This window comes from Mizuhopecten yessoensis, unplaced genomic scaffold (genome assembly GCF_002113885.1).
Source record: "Mizuhopecten yessoensis strain PY_sf001 unplaced genomic scaffold, ASM211388v2 scaffold11161, whole genome shotgun sequence".
Lineage (NCBI taxonomy): Eukaryota > Metazoa > Mollusca > Bivalvia > Pectinida > Pectinidae > Mizuhopecten > Mizuhopecten yessoensis.
The window spans coordinates 193,660-221,093 of NW_018408910.1; the positions used below are offsets into that span (position 1 = coordinate 193,660).

General features: G+C 36.4%; 1 protein-coding gene across 1 annotated transcript; it reads right to left on the minus strand.

Annotated features, from left to right (window-relative positions):
* Positions 1 to 11,784: 11,784 nt before the first annotated feature.
* On the minus strand, positions 11,785 to 27,136 carry LOC110467137. Its single transcript, XM_021524075.1, has 3 exons — positions 27,055 to 27,136; positions 23,504 to 23,788; positions 11,785 to 13,417 (listed from the first exon to the last, which is right to left on the minus strand). Exons 2-3 carry the CDS (start codon positions 23,746 to 23,748, stop codon positions 12,070 to 12,072), a joined length of 1,593 nt encoding a protein of 530 aa, XP_021379750.1. The 5' UTR covers positions 23,749 to 23,788; positions 27,055 to 27,136; the 3' UTR covers positions 11,785 to 12,069.
* Between the last annotated feature and the right edge of the window lie 298 nt (positions 27,137 to 27,434).

Below are 27,434 nucleotides of genomic sequence, written 5' to 3' on the forward strand. Positions count from 1 at the left end.
CAGAATTATCGATAATCGTGCCATCGCCAGGTTTTGTGTTACAGTATTTCCACTCAATGTGTCGTATTTGACTTGAGTTACGATCGCGAAATATTCCAATAAAATATCTGGGGCATTTATAGGAAACAAATCGAATGACAGTTCGTTCATCCTCCGGCGAATATTACATCAATCATTACCAGCGAAATGTGTATAGTAATATATTATGTGGATCACGTTGGAATGTTTGTCAAATCGGTATTTTGTAATCCATGCCATTGGTTTAAGGATAAGATGAATGATTCTCAGAGGAAGAATTTTGCCCAAAAACACACAACAGTTGGAATGAAAGCATGTCTGCTGCTTGTTTCACAAATAAGTTTGATTGGAAGAATTCTGCTTTTTGTACTTGAAAGAGAAACTACAAATGTTATACCAAAATATAGACTTATAGTTCTTTCACCTTATATTAATCACTCTTGTTGGCTCGGATGTTTGCGCGCGGAGGGTCTTAATGTTGGGGGAAACGTAGTACCCGGAGAAAACCCACGTGATCGGACAGGTGACCCCATACCTTTTCACGTCCGATCGAGGAATCGAACTCCGATCGCCTTGGTGAAATTCAGATTAAGTGTCACAAAATAAATGTCATCTTATTTCAAAACTTCCTTGAAAACCTTTTGGATATGCTCTTATTTAATTGTAAATGTATATGGCACCCTGGTAAAATGCTAGTCTCTGCCTACCGACTCGGCTAGAGATAATTTCTCTGTTACATTGGCGCCAAAGTAGGAACCAGGGAGATATGAAACAAATACTCAACGATACTTGCAAAGGAATCGCTTTAAACCTCTGGAAAAATTCTTAAAAAGCTAGATTCTACATCCAGGTCATAACAGCCTAAGGATAAATACATGCATGCAATGCTTGTCTTGATACACTGTAACTAACTATTGCTGGTGTTTCCTCGGATTTATTTAAACGTCACTAAATGTCCTCAGAACAACTCCATGTCTATAACAACATGTGTTTTTTACACAGGGGTTAAGATACTTATCTAGATAGAAGATCAGGATTTGGTCCAATACAAACTAAAAATGGAGAAATGATGGAGACTTGTTCGGCTTGGAAAACATGAAAAAGAAAACCCGTTTTACAGTGAACTTACTTTTTTTCTATTTAAATACGTTTTAATTGCAAAGTGCAAACGGGATTAGACACAAGTTAAAAAAAAACTTCAAACTCGTGTTTTCTCTTGTTTTGTAGGTTGGATAGCCAAACGAAAAACTATGACTGGGACAAACAACCTCTTATGCATCTGACATATTGTCGTTTAAATGCTATTTTGATTCCGAATGTCCTATAATAAATACAAATAAAGGTAAGCATTATACAAACGGTATGGTCATATAATGTCCAATGACGTTCTTGTTTATAAAACAGTAAATGGTTAAATAATAGGCCTGCTGTGTCCAAGTGCATGTTAATCGTAAGAGGCGATTACTGTTGGGCCATTACTAGCTACCCTCCCTTTATTTTCCGTCTACTATAGTTCCGGTAGGATCTCCCTAGACGCCTGTCTGCATGTGTCCCTAGCTGTTGCGAGGATATCGAACACCGATAGATAATTCCTTTTTCATTCGAAGCGTTCGCTATACATGATAAAAAAGCAAGAACAATTTATTCGTTGTTTTGAATGCTGAACTTTTGTTCCCCCATTCTATCTGAATATAATGGTCAGAAATCGAGGGTTTGTTTTGTTTGTAAATGTTCTTAGTTCTTGTAATAGCTAAGGTCACTTGACATTGGCATTGATGAATGATCTACTTAAGGCTACTTTAAACTGCTATCACACTGGGAATGCCGCATCTGGACGTGACAACGCGAGCAATATTACCCGGTCACCGTATTCTAACATTCGGCTTACTAGTCATACCATCATCCATTTTAAACACAGAAACTCAAGCGAAGAGAAGTACATGTAAGCACATCGGCTTGTTTCGGTCAGGGGAAAACATTCCTTGCTCCGGCGAGCTTTCAACAGCGATACCAGAAACTCAGCATTCGGAAACATAGTTAGAAGAGGAGGTATAAAGAGGCAAAACTAGACATGCTTTTGAAGTATAACTTCAGAAATTCTGATTCGGACAATATTTATTGTGTTATTTGTTTAACTTTTACCGTGTGTCTGTACAAATCTGCTGTAGCTTCTCCTATCAATCTCAAATATGTACGAAACGTTTCGTAAATAGTGCAATGGACATTCCACTCTACTCTCTTTCACATGAATATTAAACGTTCAACTATATGATCAGATTGAACTCACGACATTTGGATTTCGTTACCCTTTCCATCGAATTCAATGATCTTTCTGGCATCGTGACGTAATTTTTGACACGGTGTATGATATCAATCTTGTGAAGCTTGTTATATATTTAAATCTCTGACGAACAGACCTATCCTCCAGAGTGGTCGCATGAACATTTAAACACTAATTAGAACCCTATTACGTAAAGATACATACATGTAAAGTATACAAAAGCTTTACAAAGTTAAGTGTCTCTGAACAAAAGAACAGAACAAAGTTGTAATCTTTCCGTCTTGTTTCCAGCGGAACCAGGAAGTCTGGCGCCGTTTTTATATCTGTTGATGTATCCATAGCAATATACATAGTACACGTTGAGTGGTGTATACAAATGTCGCGCTTCAAAGTAGACTTCAACCCGAGTCACAGGAAACGCCATGACAACCCGAAGCTACGGCATTGTTGCATTACACAGGGCATTGCCTACGCTTTTACTATACAAGGAGTGAGATTAAAGCAAAGAATATTTACTGATGTGTTCATGAAGGCCAAAAAGGTTTTTTATAGGCTTTATAGTATTGATGTGTTTTTTTGATAAATCAATAGTTAAATGAGATTTATTTGATCATGATCTTACAACGTGCAAACAACTGCTCGGTTTTGATCTAGGCTGAGTTACTTTTATATGAAATGTTGCTCAGGTTTAAATATTGATTTAGGCCGCAGTGTTCCAAAAATGCCCTCAAAACATGAAAAATAAACATTGATCATAACCAATATCCCGTTTCACACAAAACATAGTCGCTGAGACGTGATTGGCCTTGCCAGTTTCCGGATGGGTCATTCATACATTAAGCATTTCTAACAATTTATTTGATACACGAACTTAACTTTGTTCATTTGTTTTGGGTTTAACGTCCCTGAAGTTATTCGATACTGTCAAACAAATACTACAAAAACTATTTTCAAATTGCCAACATAAATAAATTTAAACTAATGTGGTTTCATTCGCAACAAGTGGACTAGATCATAGGGAGGATGTTGTCGCAAATACGCATAGTTTGTACCTACATAACACATGCTTACATTTTACAAAAAAAAAAATGTATTGTCATGCTTGTGACAAACCATTTAATATCAAACATTATGATCAAATGCACCGACATTCAACATATGCCCGAAATAATATATAATTCAACAGCAATAAAAAGTGTTTTTGATATATAGTATTTCTGCAATTAGTATATTTGTTCAAAAATACGATATCATTTTCTAAACCAAATCGTTTGACATTGAACAAAAAATAGTTCAACCCTTTTTAGTTTAAGTTTATCGCATTCTTTTTGAGAATAATAATTTTTTAGTGTTCTTCGGCCAAAAATGAACCGAATTGTCGATACGCCCTGAAAGATATAAAGCAAAACCCAAACCGATCTGTGCAAGGTAATTAAAATACGCACTTTATTTTTCAAACTAAAAAGATAGTGACCATGACCGTGGGTACAATCGAAATAAAACGTTATGTTATATTGAATCGGCTGATTTCTATCATACAACCCTTCCGCCTGTTGTAATTCCATCGTTGGCTATAGGAAATTTTGACGACCAATATACGGGGAGGAAGTGTCAGCATATTGCTTGTAGAGAGGTAAAAGCCAACAACATGGTATTTGTGGAGTGAAACCTAGTTAGCACGGTCGCAGACGAGGATGCATTAATGTAACTCAATAAAACAAAGCAACAATGAAAAGGCAATGTCGGTACAAAATTCCTGCTCTGTGATCTGTGGATAATATACTTGTGTTTTATGAGGAAACCACCGCAGGGATGTGTGTGATGACTTAGACGTCATATTTGGTTAGAAATCGCATAGGGTTCACTGCCATACGGGCTGTGAGGAAGGATAAAGATAATTCGAGCAGACTGTATAAGATGTTAATATCGAGTCGTATTTGATTCGGCAGATCCCATTGCCGCCTCAGGACATGTTCGTGTTCGATGACGTTATATATATATATGTGTGTGTGTTTGATCAAAGAAAAAACACCTCTGATTTGTCAGTATATGAATAACAAGAAATGGCAAAGGTTATTTATAAACTAAGCTAACAAACATACATACCAAATGGTAAACACTCCGGGGTCCGTATTCCTGAAACTGATTTCATGCTAAAACACAGATTCCCTGCTCAAACCCAATTTCTTGTTCCGGTGATTACAAAATAAAGTTAAAAAGATTACTTTTTTTTCTCAATGGTTTGGATGAATAATAGAGAAACTAAAAGCCAAATACCATTTTCAAGATTTCGATTGGCCTTTTGGCAGTGTTAGATGTTTTGAGCGAGTTGCAACAACGTTGGCTTGAGCGCAGATTCCATGCATGAGCGTGATAATGGTTTCACGGCTACGGGTCCACAAAACAATAAAGTTCCAAAAGAAACCTTATTTAATTGATTTTACCATTGAAATACAAGGTTAACTGTGAAATGATACAGAATTTTGCCTCAATATTTGTTTGGCGTGAGGAGTATTTTTTCACGGAAGCTAATTTGTTTCCAAAATGAAATGTGCTTATTAGAATATCCTGGTCTTTTTATAGTTTTAAATTAGTGTTTTTACTAATTGGGTCAACATTTTGCATTTGTTATATCGAAATATTTAGCCATCTTTTAAAGTATGACTGGTAATCATAAAGAAACCAGAATATTCTCTAATATTACACATACATCCTTTAGAAAACGTAGCACCATTAAACGAATGGGTCAGTGCTATCTTTTAATGATTCTCAGGGGATCAGTATATATTTATTGCCTTAGTGGTTTCTAACAAGAATATTGACACTCCACTCGATGATATCAAATATGGCAGATCCCGGTTTAAAGATAAACGACGATAACTCTGATGTATTGTAACTGTCTTTTGTTCTATAGCTACACCATAAAATGGCAGTAGAGTTGCTTGACATTTCTTTTTTCTGGAAACTCGGAATGCTTCTTATTTACCGTCGTTGATGCTGAAATTGCTACTTTAAGTCAATAATAATGACTCAGTTTTATTAATTTTTCGTAAAAAAGAAAAGTCTTCTAACTATCAAACACATTTAAGCATTTTTGTTATCGACAAAATACAATGAATCAAATTCAAAACTTAAATGTAGCCCGATAGTCACATTTTTTCATTCATCCATCAGAGAGCGGAATAATGCGGTTTATTTAAATTGCTAAAATATTGGCAATTTTCCTACTGCTTTACAGTCCTTCACGCGCTGTAATCTATTTGACGTTAGTTAGAAACTCATTTAAATGGAGTTTATTTTTTTATTTTTTGGTCTAATGATGTTATTACTCCCAATGTGAATTATTACATTACGCAGACAATACATTTCCTAGAACTTTAAGTAATGTAGTTTTAGATTTATTTTTGGCTTTGTAGTGCTGTTTTATGGACATGCCAACTATTTACATGGTTACGCAGAGGGAAGATTAATCACATGCGTTGTCTAGCACGATGATGAGCACTAGGCTTGAAACATAATACTAATAGTTTTTGTCATCAGAAGATAATTATCGCGCTGGACTGGTCTGTGTTTGAAAATTACAAAAGAAATACTCCTTGCTGATTAATGTAGCATGTCGAACAGGAGAATAATTTTTTACTTCTGATAGTGTTTTCTTTCTTCTTTTCCACCTCTTTGTCATTCTTCACTTGATTATGTTGCCATCCTTTGACCAAGGCGGTAACATAAGTCTCAATGACATGTATCTTGTTCATGATTTTCTAATTCTTCTTTCCAATCGTTTTTGTTTTTATCACGCTTGATCAATCCAAAAAGTTAAGAGTCCCTTGGTGACCGTAGTTTATCCTGCAATCTCTGTTGCGAATATTTTACTTAGGCCATAAACTTTGGAAATAAAATTACCTTGATCAAAATTCTCTCTTCCTATTATGGAACACAGTGAAAGAGTTTAAAGAGAATTAAAACCTCCGTGTCAGGTTTGGAAATAAAAGATATTCATACGCAAAAAAATATCACTTGTCTATAATTCGGAGGCCTAGTGTTCGAAACCCGTTTTTGCTGTCTCATTTTTTTCCTTTTCATTTGCATGGATGTACACGATCGGCGCATTTTAGTCAATTCTCGTAACCAATCAGTACGCTCGTATATGAAATACTCCTGTATTCTAATGACAACGCCTGGGGTAAGCAGTTGAATTTACAGATGATAATAATAATGGAACGAAAATACCAAATAACAAACTAACGGAACGCAATCATCAACAAAAGCAACGATCTTTACCCATCATTGAAGAAAACATTTAAGATAATGTTGGATTTGTCTTTGTCAAATTGTCATTTATTTTGCCTATGAATACCATCGGAAAGTAACTCAATGCATTTACACTGACCTTTTATCATATGAATTCCCGATGACGTAAACTTTTAGGTACACGTATTCTACAGTTTCTAGCCCATCATGATAGTCATTATATAGATCGCCGGTTTGTAGCATAGACAAACTGATGTTAGAAAATTTATTACAAGCTATATTTCCAAAAAGAAAAATGCACAGACATGCTTTAACGTCCTCGTTCATATACGCTGCGTCTAGCGTAAATCCATGTTTTTTCTCAAACTTTCAGAATGACGTCATGAGCTAATTGATACGACAATGAAATTAATAGGTTACAGCTAAAGGACATGGCTCTTAACGAGATTACCAAGCCCCTTTAGGTTGTATATAGGGGTTCGGCAAATGGTTTGTAGACTTATATAGACCATTGATCGGGAAAGTGGCTTGTTCTGTGTTTCAGTTAGTTTTTGCCTTAATGCGGAACTGAGCTAATGATGACGCTTCTTTGATGGCTTTATGGGAAGAACACGCTGGCTTAATCTTTAAACTGGAAATGTATGTACTTGTTATTACCAAGGCATGTAAAATATATCCGCAATGAGTACATTTAAATAGAAATTATTTTAAATTGTGATGGAGCACGGAAATGTATCAAATCCTGCAGGGAACATCTCTCAATTTATCGTTAGCAATGTTTCCTCCTGTCATATCTATCGATTGCCGAAGTTGACAATTAGAGATCTTTATTGGTTGGTTTTAATATCAGCTTCCTTAGTACACTGAAATAAACATAAAATGTGTGTTCCTTACGTCCTCAAGACGACTACGTTCATATGACGACGATATCCGCTGAATGTGCAACGCTCATCCTGAAATGCCAACAATTGGAAATGTCAGTTGCATATTCCACATCTCTCGTGCATTGATTCGCTTTTAAGCAACTATTTAATGAGTAATTCGGTAAAGTTTATCATTCATATGATACTTCATTACTTTAGCCTAGGTATTGAAGGAAACACAATCTTAATTGTTTTATGTTTTTTTTTATCTTCAAATACTAATAAAAAAAAATATTACCACTCTAATTTTATATAACTAAAATAATTATTTACCGGGTATTTTTCACAAGTATTAATCAGGTTTCTCTGTTTATATGTATCACTATCAGTCCGGATGGTAGCTTTCAGGGATGTTTACGTGGGAAGGGTACCGGAAGGAAAACCCACGTAGTCGGGCAGGTAACCAATACACTTTTTCATAACTGATCTGGTAATCGAACCCAAACTTTTTTATGAAAGGCGAGTGAGTTATCAGTTGCGCCTCCTGACTTTATATGACGTCATTGTCAGTTTTTCTTGTCATAAAGATGATTTTAATTCCATATGTTACTTTTATAAGATATTTTAATGTTGACCTTGGACAATTAGACAGATAAGAAAAATTATGTATCCCTTGGAAAATTCTGTATTATTGAGAAATCGCCGAAGACAGATCTGACACAGACAACAGAGCTTGGTATTTTTACCACTGACAATATTCTGTCGTGTTATTATGAGTGTCTACCAGCGAAGAAGAAAACGACATATCAGACATAAAACGTCTCGGGTAGCAGATCAATGATGGCCGCTTTGGTAATACTATTACTAGAAATCGTGAATAATGTCAATAATAAATAGGAATCTTATATAAGACCCCTCCTATAATGTTATCTATCATACCTCACCTTTTTAGTGTCTGATTTGATGTAATTCATTACATGACGGGGCAATACATTATCATGTCCCTCACGCGCTCGAGTCTCCCAGTCCTATTTCCCTCACTCGGAACCTCTTTAAAACAAATGGGCAAGGCCACCACAACCGAGTTCCGAATGACTGAAACAGACGACATTAATGGCGCGTCAACCTAGTCATCTTTACTGATGAACTATTTTTTATTTCGGCATGATAATATGTATTGCCCTTGTGGTAGGAAATAACGATTCTTTGTTTCCCTTCGATTATTTTCCCTCGTGAAAGAAGATTAATCTGGGAGAAACAAAGAGTCGTGTTACCCTACCACAAGGACAATTCGTGTGTATTGACGCGAAATGGGACGACCATTTACCCTCTAATATCATCCAAGCTACAAGGAGAATGTCTGGACAGACGAACTTCTTGAATAAGAGCTGTTTTTGAAATGGAAACGCAACGGCATCTAATTTGTCAGCATGGAGTAGAAAACTGTAACAATCAAAGACTCATTTCTCAAATAGTTCTAAAAACGAATTAGTTAATCATCCTATTTTTTCTTTAATTAAGTTGTGCGCGAGATGGATGTCCGAAGCCGGTTAGAGACAACCTGTTATTGTGAGAGCTTTGGCTGTGCAATAAAGGTCGAATTAGATTATCTTTTTACTTCTTTTTTTGTGTAATTTTGAAAAATGACCTTCTTTTAGACGAGAACATTGTAGGAAAAACTAGCTAATGAATTGGTGGGCAGGGAGAGAATGTCATTAGGTAAAACACGCTGAAACTCCATATCGTAATTACATTGTGCTTAATATATATTTTTGCAATTCCCATTATTGAAATTAAGGTTCTCGTATCATCAGCAGATAATTCGCCACTTGTCCATCGGCTGCTAACACTTACAAAATCCAAGACCTTGTTTTAGGAAATCGTTTAACAACCCACTCTGGCATTTATTCAGCGAGTAATGCCAATCCTGTATTTTATAATATCACTGAAGATATCCGTAATATACGTGTATTTTTTTACGATAACTTGCATATCATTTGTTGTTTTTTGTTTTTGTGACTGTTGCATTGTTTTACGGCGCTTATCGACAATTGGATTGATTTAAGGTTAAACAACATTAAATATAGACGTTCACGAAAGAGAATACGTCAATCTGAATAAAACAAACCTAAATGTTTAAAAAGAAATGCAACCCCGATACAAAAAGCACACGAATAAGTCGTAAAGTATGACACATATTTTATTGTACAAATTACCTGAATATAATTATATTACACACATGAGGTTATTCTACACTGGCATCATCAAAATTATAGCCAAAGGATTGGGTGTGATGGAAGATATGTCGGCTTTGTGATTTACAGAACATTAGATTTTAGATGATATATTGAATTGCTTTAACGTTCATTTATTAATAATGTTAAAATTGATTTACGTGCATACATGTACAACGTACTCATGAACATTGATGTATCGCTAATTATCTTTTGAAAGTTGCAGCAATATGTTCGTCGTGTTTCAATACATACTACCTGTTATTGCTATACATCGTCACTGTATTTACTTGATAATAAACCACACACGTCATCCCAGATACTGAACAGGGAACGAATCAATCATGGCATTACATTAATAGGGTTTACATAGATCTTAGATGATGATAACTTTAATTAGTGTATATTTAGAATCCTTAACAAGGAGTGCCTAGTCACGAAACGCCTGATAATATCGGTTGCTAAAAATATCTGGTTCTTTCAACATGATATCGAGGCCTGATAATGGTGCTTTTTAATGATACCATCTCACAAAAATAAATCGGCCGTTTTTCGATTTGGAGTCGTTTTCAGTGTCTGATCGGATTGGATTTTAATGCACTTAAACAGAACTTCAATACAAATCTGGTTCCAAATCAATGACGTGATTGATTGATGCTATCATTATGCTTTACAGTACTGTTTACATTGCTGTTAAACCAACGTTTACTTAAATAAATAAATAGAAGAGCGAGCTATCAAATATCTGGTATAACTATAACCTTTAAACATTTAACGACGCCTTTCATCATGGAAGTGTTCCTCGCACGATTTAACGTACGGGTGGTCAATGGTTGTTTTGTTGAAGGTTTCCGTCTATATATGAGATGAAGTCACGATGTCCACAAAAGTTCCTCAATGGCTATCTTGAAAACTAAAGGCCTACTAAATGTGCCAGGAACGACCCAAAGTATAAAATACAGGGAGATACAACAGGTTAACATACAGATTTAAATGTAGTTGATAAACTGGTCCAAAGGCAGCAGGTACGCACACATGTTTCAAAGTAGCAGGTCAACACACAGGTCTGAAGGCAGCGGGTCCAACCACAGGTCTGAGGGTAGTAGGTCCAACCACAGGTCTGAGGGTAGTAGGTCCAACCACAGGTCTGAGGGTAGTAGGTCCAACACACAGGTCTGAGGGTAGTAGGTCCAACCACAGGTCTGAGGGTAGTAGGCCAGACACAGGTCTGAGGGTAGTAGGCCAGACACAAATATGATGGCAGCGGGTCCACACACAGGTCTGATGGCAGAAGGTCCACACACAGGTCTGAGGACAGTAGGTCCACACAGGTCTTAGGGCAGTAGGTCCACACACAAGTCTGAGGGCAGCATGTCCACACACAGGTCTGAGGACAGTAGGTCCACACAGGTCTTAGAACAGTAGGTCCACACACAAGTCTGAGGGCAGCATGTCCACACACAACCCTGAGGGTAGCAGGTCCGCACATAGGTCTGGGACAGCGTGTTTACACACAAGTCTAAAAGCAGCATGTCAACACACAGGTCTGAGTGCAGTAGGTCCACACACAAGTCTGAGACCAGTAGGTCCACACACAAGTCTGAGGCCAGTAGGTCCACACACAAGTCTGAGGGCAGTAGGTCCACACACAGGTCTGAGGGCAGTAGGTCCACACACAAGTCTGAGGGCAGCAGGTTCGTACATAGGTCTGGGACAGCGTGTATACACACAAGTCTAAAAGCAGCAGTTCAACACACGGGTCTGACGGCATCGGCTACAAAACATCGTCTAAGGGAAACAGTTCCACACAAATGTTTGAGGATAGCAGGTCTATGCAAAGTTCTGAGGGTAGCAAGTCTACGGAAGTCTGAGGACAGAAGTCCGTGTATTTAGTCACGAAAGACAGTAAAATGGGCGAAACCATCTAGAACTATTCCTAAGTAAAGTGATTTTGTTCGCCATATCGTCTATCAGTCTATTGCCATGTCGAACTTATGAGGCAACTCTCATATATCAAGATATCCTGAACGGTATTTTTCTTCTTAATTGTTATCTTGGTAATAAAATCATTTTTGTATCAACACTTTCGTATTAAAGAAGCATTTTCTTTAAAACTGTTCAAATGACAAGTTAAGCACAGAGTAATTGTTAATCAAACAAAAATCAATATTAAGTACAAAAGAGGAAAAAGATGTTTATTTTTTGTTCTCATTAATGCTTGAAAATCATAATTATAATGTACTATCCTCTTCCAGCCCATCACCTATTGCCTAATTGAATCCTATGGAACTTGTAGTCATATTCCATGTTAAACAGATACACTTTTCTCGGTTACATTCGACCCACACACTATATTTATCAACCAATGATTCATTCGGTATCATTTGACCACCGTTTTATCAGTTCTATGAACATATCTATTTTAACTGTCCTCCTTTGCCGATCGTTTTGGTATTTTGTACCTGAATATTTTGACAGTTCCGTCCTGATAACCTGTCCACACTTGGCCCGTTGGTTCTACACCCACGCGCCTGGGCTCCAGCGCGCACGTGGTCAGTATCCGGGTACTGCTGCCATGGCGATCGGTTAATATCAAAGCCTTGTTACCGGAGTCCGCTATCACGATGTTGTCATGTTTGTCGAAGCAGATGTCACTCGGTACGAACGACCCTCCCGTCTTTTTTTCAGCATATGAAGTCGGAAATTCATATCCCCCAAATCGACATAGAACTTGCAAATTCCGATCTATAACTACTACGTGACGTGGACAGGAACTCTCTATCACGGCAACGTCTCCATTGGTCGTGTTCACTCTGACGCTTGTCGGCGAGTGGAACAGACGCTTTCCCTCGCAGTCGTGGTCAATCGTGCGCAGTGCTCGGCCGCTCTGGTTGTATTTGACCAGCATGCCATCGTGATAGTGCGAAACGAGTATGCAGCCTGCATCACGTGACTCGCACAAACTTGTGGCATAATGGCGTGTCCGAAACATGACGTCACAGTGACCATTGCTATGGTGAACCTGACGAATGGACTGGTCCGAACAGCAAACAAGTGTTTTCGTCTTGTCCGCGGTGGTGATCAAATCATTTATGTAGATGTATTTATCTAGAGTTATAGACCGTCTCGGGTCAAACTCTCCTGCGTGGTCAACTAATCTTGCCTCGGTACTGCTGGCACACACCATCCAAGAACGTCCGTCAAAACCAGGAAACACCGACTCGATCTCGCGGTCGACAGAAAACCGGAAAGTGGCCATGACCTTGACATTGTAAAGCTCAGTTGCACGCAATATAGGTATCATGTTGCCAAGGAAATGATTTGTACTGTCTACCACCGACGAGTCTTCCAGTACCCACACCTTAGATTGAATTGATCCTATGAAATGTTCCGCCGACATCGACTCGCTAGATCGCTGAGACGGAGAGAAACTTTGGGCCTGTAGGTCGGGAAGTCTATCAAACGGCCGATCGATCTCCAGCTTAAGTCTTCCCCTCAGTTGCTTTGATCCTGTTTTCATCCCGGAAGAAAATGCTGTCTGTGATTTCGTGATTATTGCTTTTATATCGGACATGGTCTCCTGTAGTTTGTCCTCTGACTCCTGGAGAAGTGTCTGGTTTGTTGTTCTGATAGACTTACATTGTAAGACGAGGTGTGCACATGTCTCGTCAACTTCTCGCTTCATTAGCTCCCCCTGGCGATGAATGTCACTAATGGCGAGAACTGATAATTTTTCGTTTTGCTCTTTGAGTTCCTTTAGTTGGTCAATTCTGTTAAAATGAAATAAACAAACTTTATGTATCTATAATTTAGGAGATTTGTTAATTGGTTTATACATACTGATAAAGCCAAATCTATCTTTGTAACGTTTGATTGTATAAGTACGATATTGATTGCACGTTGCGTGCTACTGCGATTAAGTTGGTTGGTCACCATTATTAGGAACATTTCCTTTTGAGTATTACTGCAGGACAAATAGATCTGTATTCATTTACACACGAGTTAAAGCCAATTTTACAATAGGATTGTTGTTTTACATTTAATAAATTTTCGCAAAAGGATTGGCATATTACATTTAATTAAATCATGGTTTCATTCGGTATGTGTAACTACTTTTTCCACATAGAAAAAGATGCGATTTGTGGCTTAATATGAATTTTTACATTGTGTTGTAATAACACCAAACCTTTCGGAAGTACGTAACATTTCATGTAATCCTAATACTTTTGTGTTAGCTGTGCATCATGGAACGCTATTTTTACGTGAATGCTATAAGAATTATGCGCAAGAAACCCCGAAGTGTACCGTGTCAACAAAGCCATACTTCGAACTGAAATTAATAAAACTAGGGGCAAATATAAACGAAGAAAAAAATGTATATAGGACCCTTGGAACGTACAAGAAGAATAAGACCAGGCATTTCGGAAGAGTAAGCGTATCCAGCTGCATCGATGACCCCCGCCGTGTAAATCTAAGTCAGATCTAAGTTATTGCTCGTCCTCACATCGAAAACTCGGGTAGTGATAGCAAAACCACAAGGCACGCTAATGAGCATTATATAACTATCGACTTTCATATTACAGAAATGACACACATCTCTGTGAAATCCTGCTGATCACCATATGATGAATACGTCGCCTTATTCTTCAATGAAGATGACTCAGTACCATCAATTGGCAATATAAATACAAGAGAAGACGCCTTATTTCAATTTGATTTTGTCAAGATAAGTTATCATGACATTACAATTGCAACGATTGCAAGGTAGCTACACACCACAATGAAACAACTACCTTGCATGGTCTATCGGAGTACATTGTGTTCATTACTATACATTACAGCAATTTATAGAAATAAAAAAAATACATAACGTTGATAAATGTGTCTACCTGAGTCCAACATTTGTTCCTATTTCAAAACGAACCATCAATATTACCACGGAACGAAAAAAGATTCACAACGCACTGCATCTACAGTGTATTTATCCCAGATAATCGATCTATTTTTTCTGAAGTTATCTCATATTTTGCAAACAAGTTGTTCTAGATCAAATTCCAAAGTGATGTCTTTATGGCCAATTTTTAGCTAGATATATATAACTTTCATTGGCTTAAACATTTATGTTCTCAGCCCATAACGTAAAAAAACCGAAGTCGCCGTTTGTAAAGTCGCTTTTGATTGGTTGACACAGCGGCGCAATATTTTCTAAGAGAGAAGAGCACTGAGAATCACTTAAGAGCGAAAAAATCAATTCTACGACTTAATCTACCTTATTATACCAGTAAACTTCAATTAGCATTGAATTTTACAAAACACAATCTAAATCATAAATTCATGACCGAACTTAATGACGTACCAGCTAAATAATCTATGAATGGCTAACTTAATGATGTACAATCTAAATCATATTTGCATTGCCCAAATTACGGAAACACTCTCCAAATTAGCGAAGCACCATTTAAATTTAAAAACCATATCCAAGTTATCGGGACATGGACCAGTTTTCAGGAACAACAACCAATTTTCAGGGACAACAACCAATTTTCAGGAACATAACAATTCAATAAGATTGTGCCTTTGTTCCCGAAAACTGGTCGTTGGCCCCCGAAAATTAAGTCGTTGTCCCGCTCACTCGCACAGCGGTATTCCCTTTGATGTAGCCGCGCTCCGGCGAAGCCCGTACAGGTGAGGCAGTCTATAGTCCCTGCCTTGCTGGCCGTGTTGTCGGTATAGCTATGCAAAGACGGTCGCTCTAATTCCGTAATCAAAACGATATAATAACACAGGTCGATAGTACACTTATATTTACTTCGAATGAAATAAATAAAGACCAAGGAAATAATGCTTATTTTGTACTACGGCCAGGGTTAGGATCGAAATGAACGACCATTTGAGAATAATGCATAACTTTTACCGTATTGCTGAACTGGTGCTTTGATACATCACTCCAGGGACACATGAAGCCAGTATATACGTCTCTGATCACTCATATAATAATCAAAGACACAATATGAACTCTCAATATTAACGATATTTAATGACGAACGATAAGTACGTCCCGATGTCGTATACAACTTATATTACGTAAACTATATCCCCCGGCTCCGTTCGGTCCGAGGTACTAGTTGTCCAGTATTTATTGATAAACTCGTGCAAATGATGAACCGATTGTGTAAATGTTCATAAACGAACCACTGTATATATATATATATGTTAAGACAGTTTACGTTCCTATTTTGCTTTATATACCTTTCAATCGTTTTTTATGTTGTTAATAGTTTTGTGATTTATATAATCCTCTTAGTAAGGAGATTCCCGATCACCTGTCCTCTCAGCTTTTAATTTCTATTGTATTTAACATAAATGTATTTTATTCATATTTTGGTGTTTTTTTAATCATTACTGATATAATTTCAATTAAATGGAACTTTATCTTTCCTGTACTGTCGTAAGAATATCCCTTCTGATTTAATGTTTCATGTTATAATATTTAAGGTTGAACTTTCTATTTAGTTTAGGTTATCGGGTGATAAAGAAAAAATAATTTACCCGGGTTCCATTGTAGTTATCACCCGATAACCTAAATTGAATAGAAAGTTAATCCTTATATTTATAGCCTTTTTCTTTACATAAAACGCGTCCATTTATGTCATCAAAGTAAACGTATGTAAATGAACACACAATCCAGCCGTCCTGTCAGTCAACAACGTGACGTCATCGGAATGTATGAATTTCAACAATGTATGTTTACATTTCAACAATGTATCTTTTGCATGAATACACTAATGAGTTACACATCTGGTATCCGAGGTACTCCTGTTAACTTCCTAAAACAGCAATGTAAGCTCCCGGGTTGTTGAAACTTCGAGTGATAATGACAATGATCTCCACAAAGGCTTTCATTAGAAAAAATACCATTTAAGTTACGTACACTTATGTGTTTAAAGTGAACGAAATTTTCGAAATATCTTGTTTCTTTATTCATTTAAAGCGAACTTAACCATTTCAGAAAGATAATGTGCATCCGTATGTCAGTTATCAAAACTGTATAAAGTAAAGAGAGAAAAAAAATAGAGCATTATTCTTAACCAGAGACGTTATATTACAATATATACGACTTTGGTGTATAGTCTAAACAGTTGCTCTCGTCTAACGAACCTGTGATTACTAAAATTTAGAACCTATGAAACTTCTTATATAAAAGGCTAAGCGTGATCCGGTTGTTAAATATATGAATTATCAGAATTAATATTGAATATTGTATTACCTGTCTTCAGACAGAGACATATAAAGCCGTAAGTAGTATATACGTTTCCGCTTCAGGTCAACCATGACAATCAGAATAATATATAAACTAAAGGTATTTTGTTTTGGTTTCCTTTCTATCATAACCAGATACCTTCTCTGTATTAACGTAATATATTAGGTATCAGTACATTTCACTCATAGTTCCAGTAGTATTAGTAATCATTATCAAATACATATATAGATAAAATATATTGCCGTGTGAATGATGTAATTGATATACAATATGTGTTAAGATAAGTTCTGTGCACTGATCTTACACGAAAATGGCACCGTTTCATTGGTTGATATACCTGTCAATCACGCGCGGTAGAGAGGTGGGCCCTCGCGATGATTGGTTGATGTTCTTGTCGATGCTCCGCTGTTGTTTGATTGACAAGAATATCACGGGCCGTAATTCTCGTCACATTCTGGTGCATGTACTCGCAGTGACATTTGGTATTTCTTTTTCTGTTTCCTGTTGTACAATATATTTAAACTTGAAAGTGACATTCGTTCTGAATTCTTTTTTAATTGGTGCAAGCATCCCATGCATACAATTTTATTATGAGAAAGTAGGTTTACTTTGTTTGTAATGTATAATCGTGCACAGAAACCTTACATGTGGATGTACATTGTATTGGACATGTATGTTGAAATTGTAGGTGTATAAATATAGCTGTTGGTCTGTATGAACTTTCTAACTAAGCATTGAAGGATAATTAAATGTAATCACTACTTGTAAGCGTCAAGGAAAAATCATTAAACTAAGGAACTGTGACAATGTATTATGAGAATTATCGGTGTTCATGTTAAAATATAATAGACAAAAGCAAATATTTATTTATAGGACTGTTTTGCTATTGCTAATACTGAAATACTTTTTTCCTGCTAACACAATGTTCAAATACTAAAGTGACATTTGTACTGAATTCGTTTTACTTAGCGCAGGCAGCCTGGTCCTCGCATAAAATGTTAGTGAAAAAGTGGGTTGACTTGGTATGTAATGTATAAAAAGCTGTATTTGACAAGAGGGTATAATTGTACAAGTATGTGCAAAATGTTGTTGAATGTATAGGTAAGTGGTTGTTATGAAAAAAACATGTTGATATGATTGATTGTACATACGTGTGCATGTTTATATGTTTGCAGGTAGGTTGGCCCAGTTAATTATTTCTTTAACAAAGGAAAAATCTTGTTATTTCATTATCTGATTAAGTAACCAGCAACCGACCGTGGAGAAGTTGATTTGTACTTTAATTTTTAAATCATAGTATACTGTAAAAGCATATATTTACGTTGGTGGTTAAATTTCGTTGTTTTGGATTTGGGACAAGTTCGTGGGGAAAATATTTCGTGAAATCAATATTTTCAAACCCAGTTATTTTATGTTTGACACCTGGACAATAAGACTTACCGTACATCGCCCGAGGTGATCACCCATCCACTCCAGGTGAAATTTTCACACCTCGCTTCACCCCAGTCAGTGGAAAACAATAGATCGACCATCGCCCGATGGTCACCGTACTGCTTGCGAGGTTCAGGTAAGACCCGGCGAGATAAACTCACACTATGGGTATCGGTCAAATCCGTCATGCTCTATAATTTACATACAAAGAGCGATGTAACAAACGCTTGATTGACGCGCTATAGTTATAAGTGTTTAACTCTGTGTCTGTGACGATAAGTACACCGTTTATCATGACCTGTGTCTAAATGTAAATACAGCATGGTTTGTAATTAAAGTAATAGTTTATTTCATATTTTCGCTAATTTCTATTTCGTGCGATTAAAATTTCGTTGGGATTATATTTCATGGTTTTCTTTAAACCACGAAATAAACGAAATTAAATCCCCAACGAAATATTATGCTTTTACAGTAATCTGTATTTAACGTTGAAATAGTGTCTCATAGGTCAACTTGGCCGGATAATTAATTCTATCAATTTTGTTTCAACTAGAAACTTTAAATTGTGAATGGATATGTGACTCTTTAATAAAATAAATTATTATTATAAGGGTTAATATATATCACAAGACATCCAATCGACATTAGCCTATAATTGGATGACAACACGTAATCACCTTTTGTCATGCTGTGTACACAAACGCCAATCATGTCGTCGTTGAACAGCACTACTACGTGACCAGTTTCTGTGCAGGATTATATATATTGCAAAGTTACTGTACCGTTACAGTCCAAATATACGGAAATGTATCAGTGAAAAATGTTAACAAATAACTTCAACGTTGGTGTCTTCTGTGTTTGAGTGTCAAAAAAACGTATAGCATATTTTCGGTATTACCGTTTAATGACAAATTGACTACACTGTGTCGTCCTTATGTTAGGTCGACAATTCAAATAAACAACAAAATACCGACAGTTACACATTGAATATCATTATACAATACAGTACTTATTGATGCGATGCTAAGTTATATCGAGGACTTAGATAATCTGAGTCCGTGATTATATTTATCTCGAAAATATAATTGAATTATGAAGGTTAAACTTTTTCTCTCCATATACATGTAATATACACAAGTTATAATTTAACATCTTGGTTCAATAATGTAAAGCAACTCGATCCACTCCTTTAGCCGGCTTAGTTTTAAAATTTGGGTACAGGTACATCACACTAAACACACCGTGTCCAGTGCTTGATTGATAGGTTTTGCGTCCGCTTCACTACCGAGTAGTTTGGATAATCACAGGTAAAATATACAGGTGTGAAACCACGTGATTATGTGGCTTTTCAAAGCAATAAACTGAATTGAATTGGATTACCAGGTACAGTTTTCTTACCTGTGGGTCTTACCTGGGAATCTCCAATTAACTCATTACAGCATAATTATGACAGTGGTAATACAGAACTTGTGTGGTGTTTGATCACACCTCTAACCCCCTTAGAGCACAGGTCTGTTATTTCAACCGGCAGGTGTGATATGCTTGAATCTACCTGAAACTATGCTTTACCTGTGACTACATGTGCCATTGTAATTATCCATGTATACAGCTAATAATGTTTAAATATCATATCAGCATGGTAATAATGTAATGTGATCGCACTGCCAAAGTATTATAAAACATTTCTAATTTACATTTATATCATGGCAGCACCCCTACCTCTACAAAATTATAGAAACAACCTATATACTGAAAATATTCCGTTATCATAATTCTAATCAAAGACGAATAAAACCAGTATATACGTACGTATCCGCTATAATTTTGTTTATGATACATTGTATCTTATTAAACATTATTAATTCAATTCAGGTTATTGCATTGGATATCCACATAATCACGTGGTTTTCACACCTGTACATCTTACCAGTGATTGACCGAACTACTCGGTAGTGAAGCGGACGCAAAACCTATCAATCAAGCACTGGACACAGGTGTGTTTAGTATTTTGTACCTGTCGCAAATTTCACACCTAAGCCGGCTCAAGGAGTGGATCGAGATGCTTTTCATTATTGAACAAAGATGTTTAATTATATCTAAGTCCGTGGCATTACACATCAATAAGTACTGTATTGAATAATATCAAATGTGTAACTGTCGGTATTTTGTTGTTTATTTGAATTTTCGACCTAACATAAGGACGACACAGTGTCGTCGATTTGTCATTAAACGGTAATACCGAAAATATGCTATACGTTTTATTGACATTCAAACACAGAAGACACCAACGTTGAAGTTATTTTGTAAATATTTTTACTGATACATTTCCGTATATTTGGACCGTAGCGGTACAGTAACTTTGCAATATATATAATCCGGCACAGAAACAGATCACGTAGTAGTGCTGTTCAACGACGACATGACTGGCGGTTGTGTACACAGCATGCACCAGAGTGTGACGAGAATTACGGCCCGTGATATTCTTGTCAATCAAACAACAGCGGAGCATCGACAAGAACATCAACCAATCATCGCGAGGGCCCACCTCTCTACCGCGCGTGATTGACAGGTATATCAACCAATGAAACGGTGCCATTTTCGTGTAAGATCAGTGCACAGAACTTATCTTAACACCTACTGTATATCAATTACATCATTCACACGGCAATATATTTTATCTATATATGTATATGATAATGATTACTAATACTACTGGAACTATGAGTAAAATGTACTGATACCTAACATATTACGTTAATACAGAGAAGGTCTCTGGTTATGATATAAAGGAAACCAAAACAAAATACCTTTAGTTTATATATTATTCTGATTGTCATGGTTGACCTGAAGCGGAAACGTATATACTACTTACGGCTTTATATGTCTCTGTCTGAAGACAGGTAATACAATATTCAATATTAATTCTGATAATTCATATATTTAACAACCGGATCACGCTTAGCCTTTTATATAAGAAGTTTCATAGGTTCTAAATTTTAGTAATCACAGGTTCGTTAGACGAGAGCAACTGTTTAGACTATACACCAAAGTCGTATATATTGTAATATAACGTCTCTGGTTAAGAATAATGCTCTATTTTTTTTCTCTCTTTACTTTATACAGTTTTGATAACTGACATACGGATGCACATTATCTTTCTGAAATGGTTAAGTTCGCTTTAAATGAATAAAGAAACAAGATATTTCGAAAATTTCGTTCACTTTAAACACATAAGTGTACGTAACTTAAATGGTATTTTTTCTAATGAAAGCCTTTGTGGAGATCATTGTCATTATCACTCGAAGTTTCAACAACCCGGGAGCTTACATTGCTGTTTTAGGAAGTTAACAGGAGTACCTCGGATACCAGATGTGTAACTCATTAGTGTATTCATGCAAAAGATACATTGTTGAAATGTAAATATACATTGTTGAAATTCATACATTCCGATGACGTCACGTTGTTGACTGACAGGACGGCTGGATTGTGTGTTCATTTACATACGTTTACTTTGATGACATAAATGGACGCGTTTTATGTAAAGAAAAAGGCTATAAATATAAGGATTAACTTTCTATTCAATTTAGGTTATCGGGTGATAACTACAATGGAACCCGGGTAAATTATTTTTTCTTTATCACCCGATAACCTAAACTAAATAGAAAGTTCAACCTTAAATATTATAACATGAAACATTAAATCAGAAGGGATATTCTTACGACAGTACAGGAAAGATAAAGTTCCATTTAATTGAAATTATATCAGTAATGATTAAAAAAACACCAAAATATGAATAAAATACATTTATGTTAAATACAATAGAAATTAAAAGCTGAGAGGACAGGTGATCGGGAATCTCCTTACTAAGAGGATTATATAAATCACAAAACTATTAACAACATAAAAAACGATTGAAAGGTATATGAAGCAAAATAGGAACGTAAACTGTCTTAACATATATATATATATACAGTGGTTCGTTTATGAACATTTACCTCGGACCGAACGGAGCCGGGGGATATAGTTTACGTAATATAAGTTGTATACGACATCGGGACGTACTTATCATTCGTCATTAAATATCGTTAATATTGAGAGTTCATATTGTGTCTTTGATTATTATATGAGTGATCAGAGACGTATATACTGGCTTCATGTGTCCCTGGAGTGATGTATCAAAGCACCAGTTCAGCAATACGGTAAAAGTTATGCATTATTCTCAAATGGTCGTTCATTTCGATCCTAACCCTGGCCGTAGTACAAAATAAGCATTATTTCCTTGGTCTTTATTTATTTCATTCGAAGTAAATATAAGTGTACTATCGACCTGTGTTATTATATCGTTTTGATTACGGAATTAGAGCAACCGTCGTTGCATAGCTATACCGACAACACGGCCAGCAAGGCAGGGACTATAGACTGCCTCACCTGTACGGGCTTCGCCGGAGCGCGGCTACATCAAAGGGAATACCGCTGTGCGAGTGAGCGGGACAACGACTTAATTTTCGGGGGCCAACGACCAGTTTTCGGGAACAAAGGCACAATCTTATTGAATTGTTATGTTCCTGAAAATTGGTTGTTGTCCCTGAAAATTGGTTGTTGTTCCTGAAAACTGGTCCATGTCCCGATAACTTGGATATGGTTTTTAAATTTAAATGGTGCTCCGCTAATTTGGAGAGTGTTTCCGTAATTTGGGCCATGCAAATATGATTTAGATTGTACATCATTAAGTTAGCCATGCATAGATTATTTAGCTGGTACGTCATTAAGTTCGGTCATGAATTTATGATTTAGATTGTGTTTTGTAAAATTCAATGCTAATTGAAGTTTACTGGTATAATAAGGTAGATTAAGTCGTAGAATTGATTTTTTCGCTCTTAAGTGATTCTCAGTGGAGTCCATCAATAAAAGTGGATTTCCACAGGGATTGTGTATAGTAGAATAAATTATAAAGATTAACTTGAATATGTTTTTCATGTTACGGAGCTATAACACAAAAAACCGGAGTGTACTCTCATCATAAACCCCTTCGCGGTTTATTTAGAGTACACTCCGTTTGTTTGTGTTATGTCTTCATAACATGAAAAATAAATTCAAGTTAATCCTTATATTATACGGAACACATTTATGTGCTGTAGTGGTATCAAGTACAAGCTTAAGTCACCTTCGAGAAATTGCTGCAAGTTTTCCACGTGCGTTCTTGAAAATCATTGTCCATGAGGCCCCGTCTGCTACGCCATCTATCTCCAGGAACATGTGACCTTTATGTGACGTGCTGATGCATGTGAGGCACACGGGTACGCCCTCGCACGTGGTACACTCCATCATGACGATGCGTTCCGGATGATTTGTACATATCCTTTCATTTACCTCAGAACGAGGTTTGAGGATACTGGTTTCGGTCTTCATTCTGACGTCACAAGTTTACCATTTGTTTATATCGTTGTAACTGCAAATTAAGAAAATAGCGAATAAAAGATACTGATCCAGACTCCGGGATCACAAAGCTGAAATCTATATAGTATACTAGTTACTGCTTTATATTGAGAGAATTGTTCGTAGATACAATGAATGGATGGCAAAAATATATAACTCAAACAGTAGTTGAGCGGATTTGAAAGTTAAGTGTCGTGATGTCGAAACCGAATATTACAAGTGTGATTTGTTGCTATATTCAGCTAGCTTAACCCAGTCTTAAAGGTGGTCATATGAAACAATCGGTACATAAGATTATAAGTGACGATTCATTACAGATAAGAAATATGCAAGTAACGAATATATTGACAAAATTAAGCATGTTTTAAAACTACAAAAACACGATGCCATTAGTTATAATACTATATGTTAAGTCGGGCAGCTAGATACTTTCTAGTCCATTACAAGCAAAAATAATATTTGAGTTGTATGCTAAGTAACAAGCATATAACACCGATACTACACGACGTGTAAAAGGCGCGCATGACAATTGGCCAGACTCCCGATCTTACACCAATATCCGGTTCCGGAGGTTGACCGTCGAGGCAACCCTGATTGCCTGTTTTAATGTCACTCATATATTTTGCCACAGCGAACTGACCAGTAAACGAGAAAGACAATTAAGTCTATGACAAAGGCTGCGGTCATCAGCATATCAACACATGTCTAATTATGTACTGGGATTGTACATATACCAGCAAACACCCACGGGAGATATCACGAACAACCGGGTAAGACCATCCCTTAGACGAGCAAGACCAACTTATTTGTGCTTAGTCATGTCAAAGCGAAGCAAATAATGGTTGCTATTTTCATGTTCTTCTTTCAGTAATGACGTCTAAATATTGCATTTCTATGTATACACACTCCAACCTAAACCTTAAAGCAGCATCACTGGTCTGACCAATAAATCGGAAAGCCAATCAATGAAGTCGATGTATATGTGTTGTAAACAAAGATAATTAAATGCCCATTACTTATACTTTGGCACGGAAAACTGTTGCTTTATAGTCTTGGCATTTGGGTTTGAAATATCTCCACAAAAGGAGTAAGTCTCTTTCATTTTCCTACAATAAACAGTTACTAGAATTGGGATCGTCGAAAAAATGGCTGATCAATTACATACAAAAGCGAAAAAGGTATCCGATTGTCGTTTCCGATCACATTCTCGAAATTGTAGGATATCAAACCGTCTGTCTCTGTCTGTCTTACGACTTTTTAACTTTACAGGAATTGATTTTAAAACTATTTGTGTAATCATTTTTGACATAGCTCATGCGTTTGGTAGTTTCAGTTAAATAGCAAAAATTTAAATAGCATTTCTAAACAGAAAAGAACAATTTCATGTCGGAGACCATAAGAATTGTGATGTCTTTCTTATTCTTTAGTATTCTGTTTTGGCTTATTGTTAAGTCAGGTTACACAAGTAAACAAAGCTAGCGCAATAACAGAGATCAGCTGCCAAATTGCTACAGTAGTCCAATATAGGGATGATGCTCTATTTACTGTCAATAAAAACTTGTATCGACAATATGGTTGCAGAAATATTTCATCCTTGATAACACTGCATGTGGGCATAAAAGCGACCCAAATAAATATATTGAATCCATTGCAACATTGTATATCTTCATAGTTTCTCTCTAAGTTTTTAATAACCAGTTTGGTTACTAGCGCCTTGTCTGGTAGTATCACTCTTTAGGCTTTAATTGTGAACGTTTGTACAAGTGGGGAAGGCAATTTGGTCTGTCACCAGGACAAGATAACGATGGTAGTACTAAGGGTATGGTATTTCACTGATGTAGTGCCCTTGAGTCGGCATCAGATTCGCGCTATCGCAAAGACAAAAACGCTAACATACCGCTTCCAGTAAACATTCACACATACATAACACACACGGTGGCATGTCATTTTATTACTTTATTTATTAACAGCACAAAAGAAAAGAAAACAAATACAATCATATTTGGTAAAATGTTTGCCTATGTTTACGTACGTTGTGATATATAATGTACACCCACTACAGCTATGTGTATGTGAGCATCAGACATCCCCATTGACCTGACACAGATAGCCGAGTTAAAAGATTATATGAATCCCGAGTCAAGACGACCATTCTGTCATATAATAAAACCTAATATGAGCAAATATTCGATAATCTGTTTAGCCAACGTCACTGCTAGACTTGTCATATGTATCTGTGGCTATACCGGAAGTCCTTTCATTGATCGGTTTCTGCAACTTGTTTTGGTATCTCATGATGACTTTACCGGAGGTGATGTCACACGTTTAAATGACAACACCAAGTAATTATGTTCTATTTCGATGCCTTTACTAGATTTTCTATAGAAAAATGTTATCAGATGACGTCAAAATACTAGCCTTGAACGGGGCTAAACTATATTTTGTAAGATGACTATACTTTACCGGAAGTGCTACAATGTACTAAGAACGGCCCGTGCCTACTCTACTGTAAACAGACCAATAAGACAAACCGACAGCACCGTGTGACTGCACTCCTTTGTGATGTATGCGCTAATCCACTCGGAATCACGAACTGCAACACACTTGTTATTGCTGTACGGGTCTGAATTAATTTGAAATGAAAAGCATATTGGATTTTCTCTTAACCGATGACGTATATTCAACACAACTATATAAACAAAATCCGACGCTGTCATCACAGGATAGTAACCTTATATCCTTCAGACGTAGCGGATCTAAGATTAAGTTAATTTTATATTCTTTGTATGTTCATTATACTTTTTAATCAGAAGTCTGAATGTAAAGGCGAATTTATACCAGTTATTAATGTGAAAAACAGCAACATTTAATTGTAAAAAAAGACATAAAGAACGCTTGTCTACCATAACAAAAGTGAATGCAAATAAACTGGGGTATAGGGAAGCTGTAGTCGCTGGATCGTAAACAAATACACAATATCGGTTGTTCTTTTTGACTCTTTTTAATCTGAAACGGTTGATTTATTGATCTACCAGTGCACAACTTGGGTTGCTGCCAACAGTGTGCACAAAAAACATATAGACAAATAAATAATACATACATTGGTTCACTTCGTTAAGGTCAATACAGACTTATCCTATGACTGTTTCCCTATCAACGACACATGTGTTAACACAGATAGTTAACATTAGAACAGGAAGGCAATACTCATCAACCAACCTCTACAAATATAATTAATTCCGCCCTTTCCTATGAATACAGATAGTGAAATAGAATTACCTTAGATAGCGTTCTGTGACGGGAAATGGTTTCATCAGGAGATTTCTGCCATCCGCGCTCGACCGACCGCAATATAAATAGTACACATTACATACAAAATGTTATGAACATAAAATATGTATTATTCATAAACCGCTTTACAATTGGTGATCACATAGTTTAACATTTATTTAAATAGTCTATGTACCGGAACCATGTTAGTCTCGGTGTATGTTTTATCAGTTCCAGCTGGTTTCAATAAGTTTTGTTAATGGAACATTGCTTATCGTATGTGCATGAGGTGTTTCAGTGAACAATGTCTACGTTAAACAAACTACTTTCGGATCAACATGAAACGATGCTAGCGATAAACAATAACAATGGAGAGTAGATATTGGCTA

Bases quoted from the DNA above. Each gene is read 5' to 3' on its own strand.
- LOC110467137 (XM_021524075.1), bottom strand. From the start codon at position 23,748: ATGAAGACCGAAACCAGTATCCTCAAACCTCGTTCTGAGGTAAATGAA. The intron at 13,418-23,503 runs GTGACTTAAGCT...TCATTTTAACAG, and splicing joins CTTGCAGCAATTTCTCGAAG to AATTGACCAACTAAAGGAAC.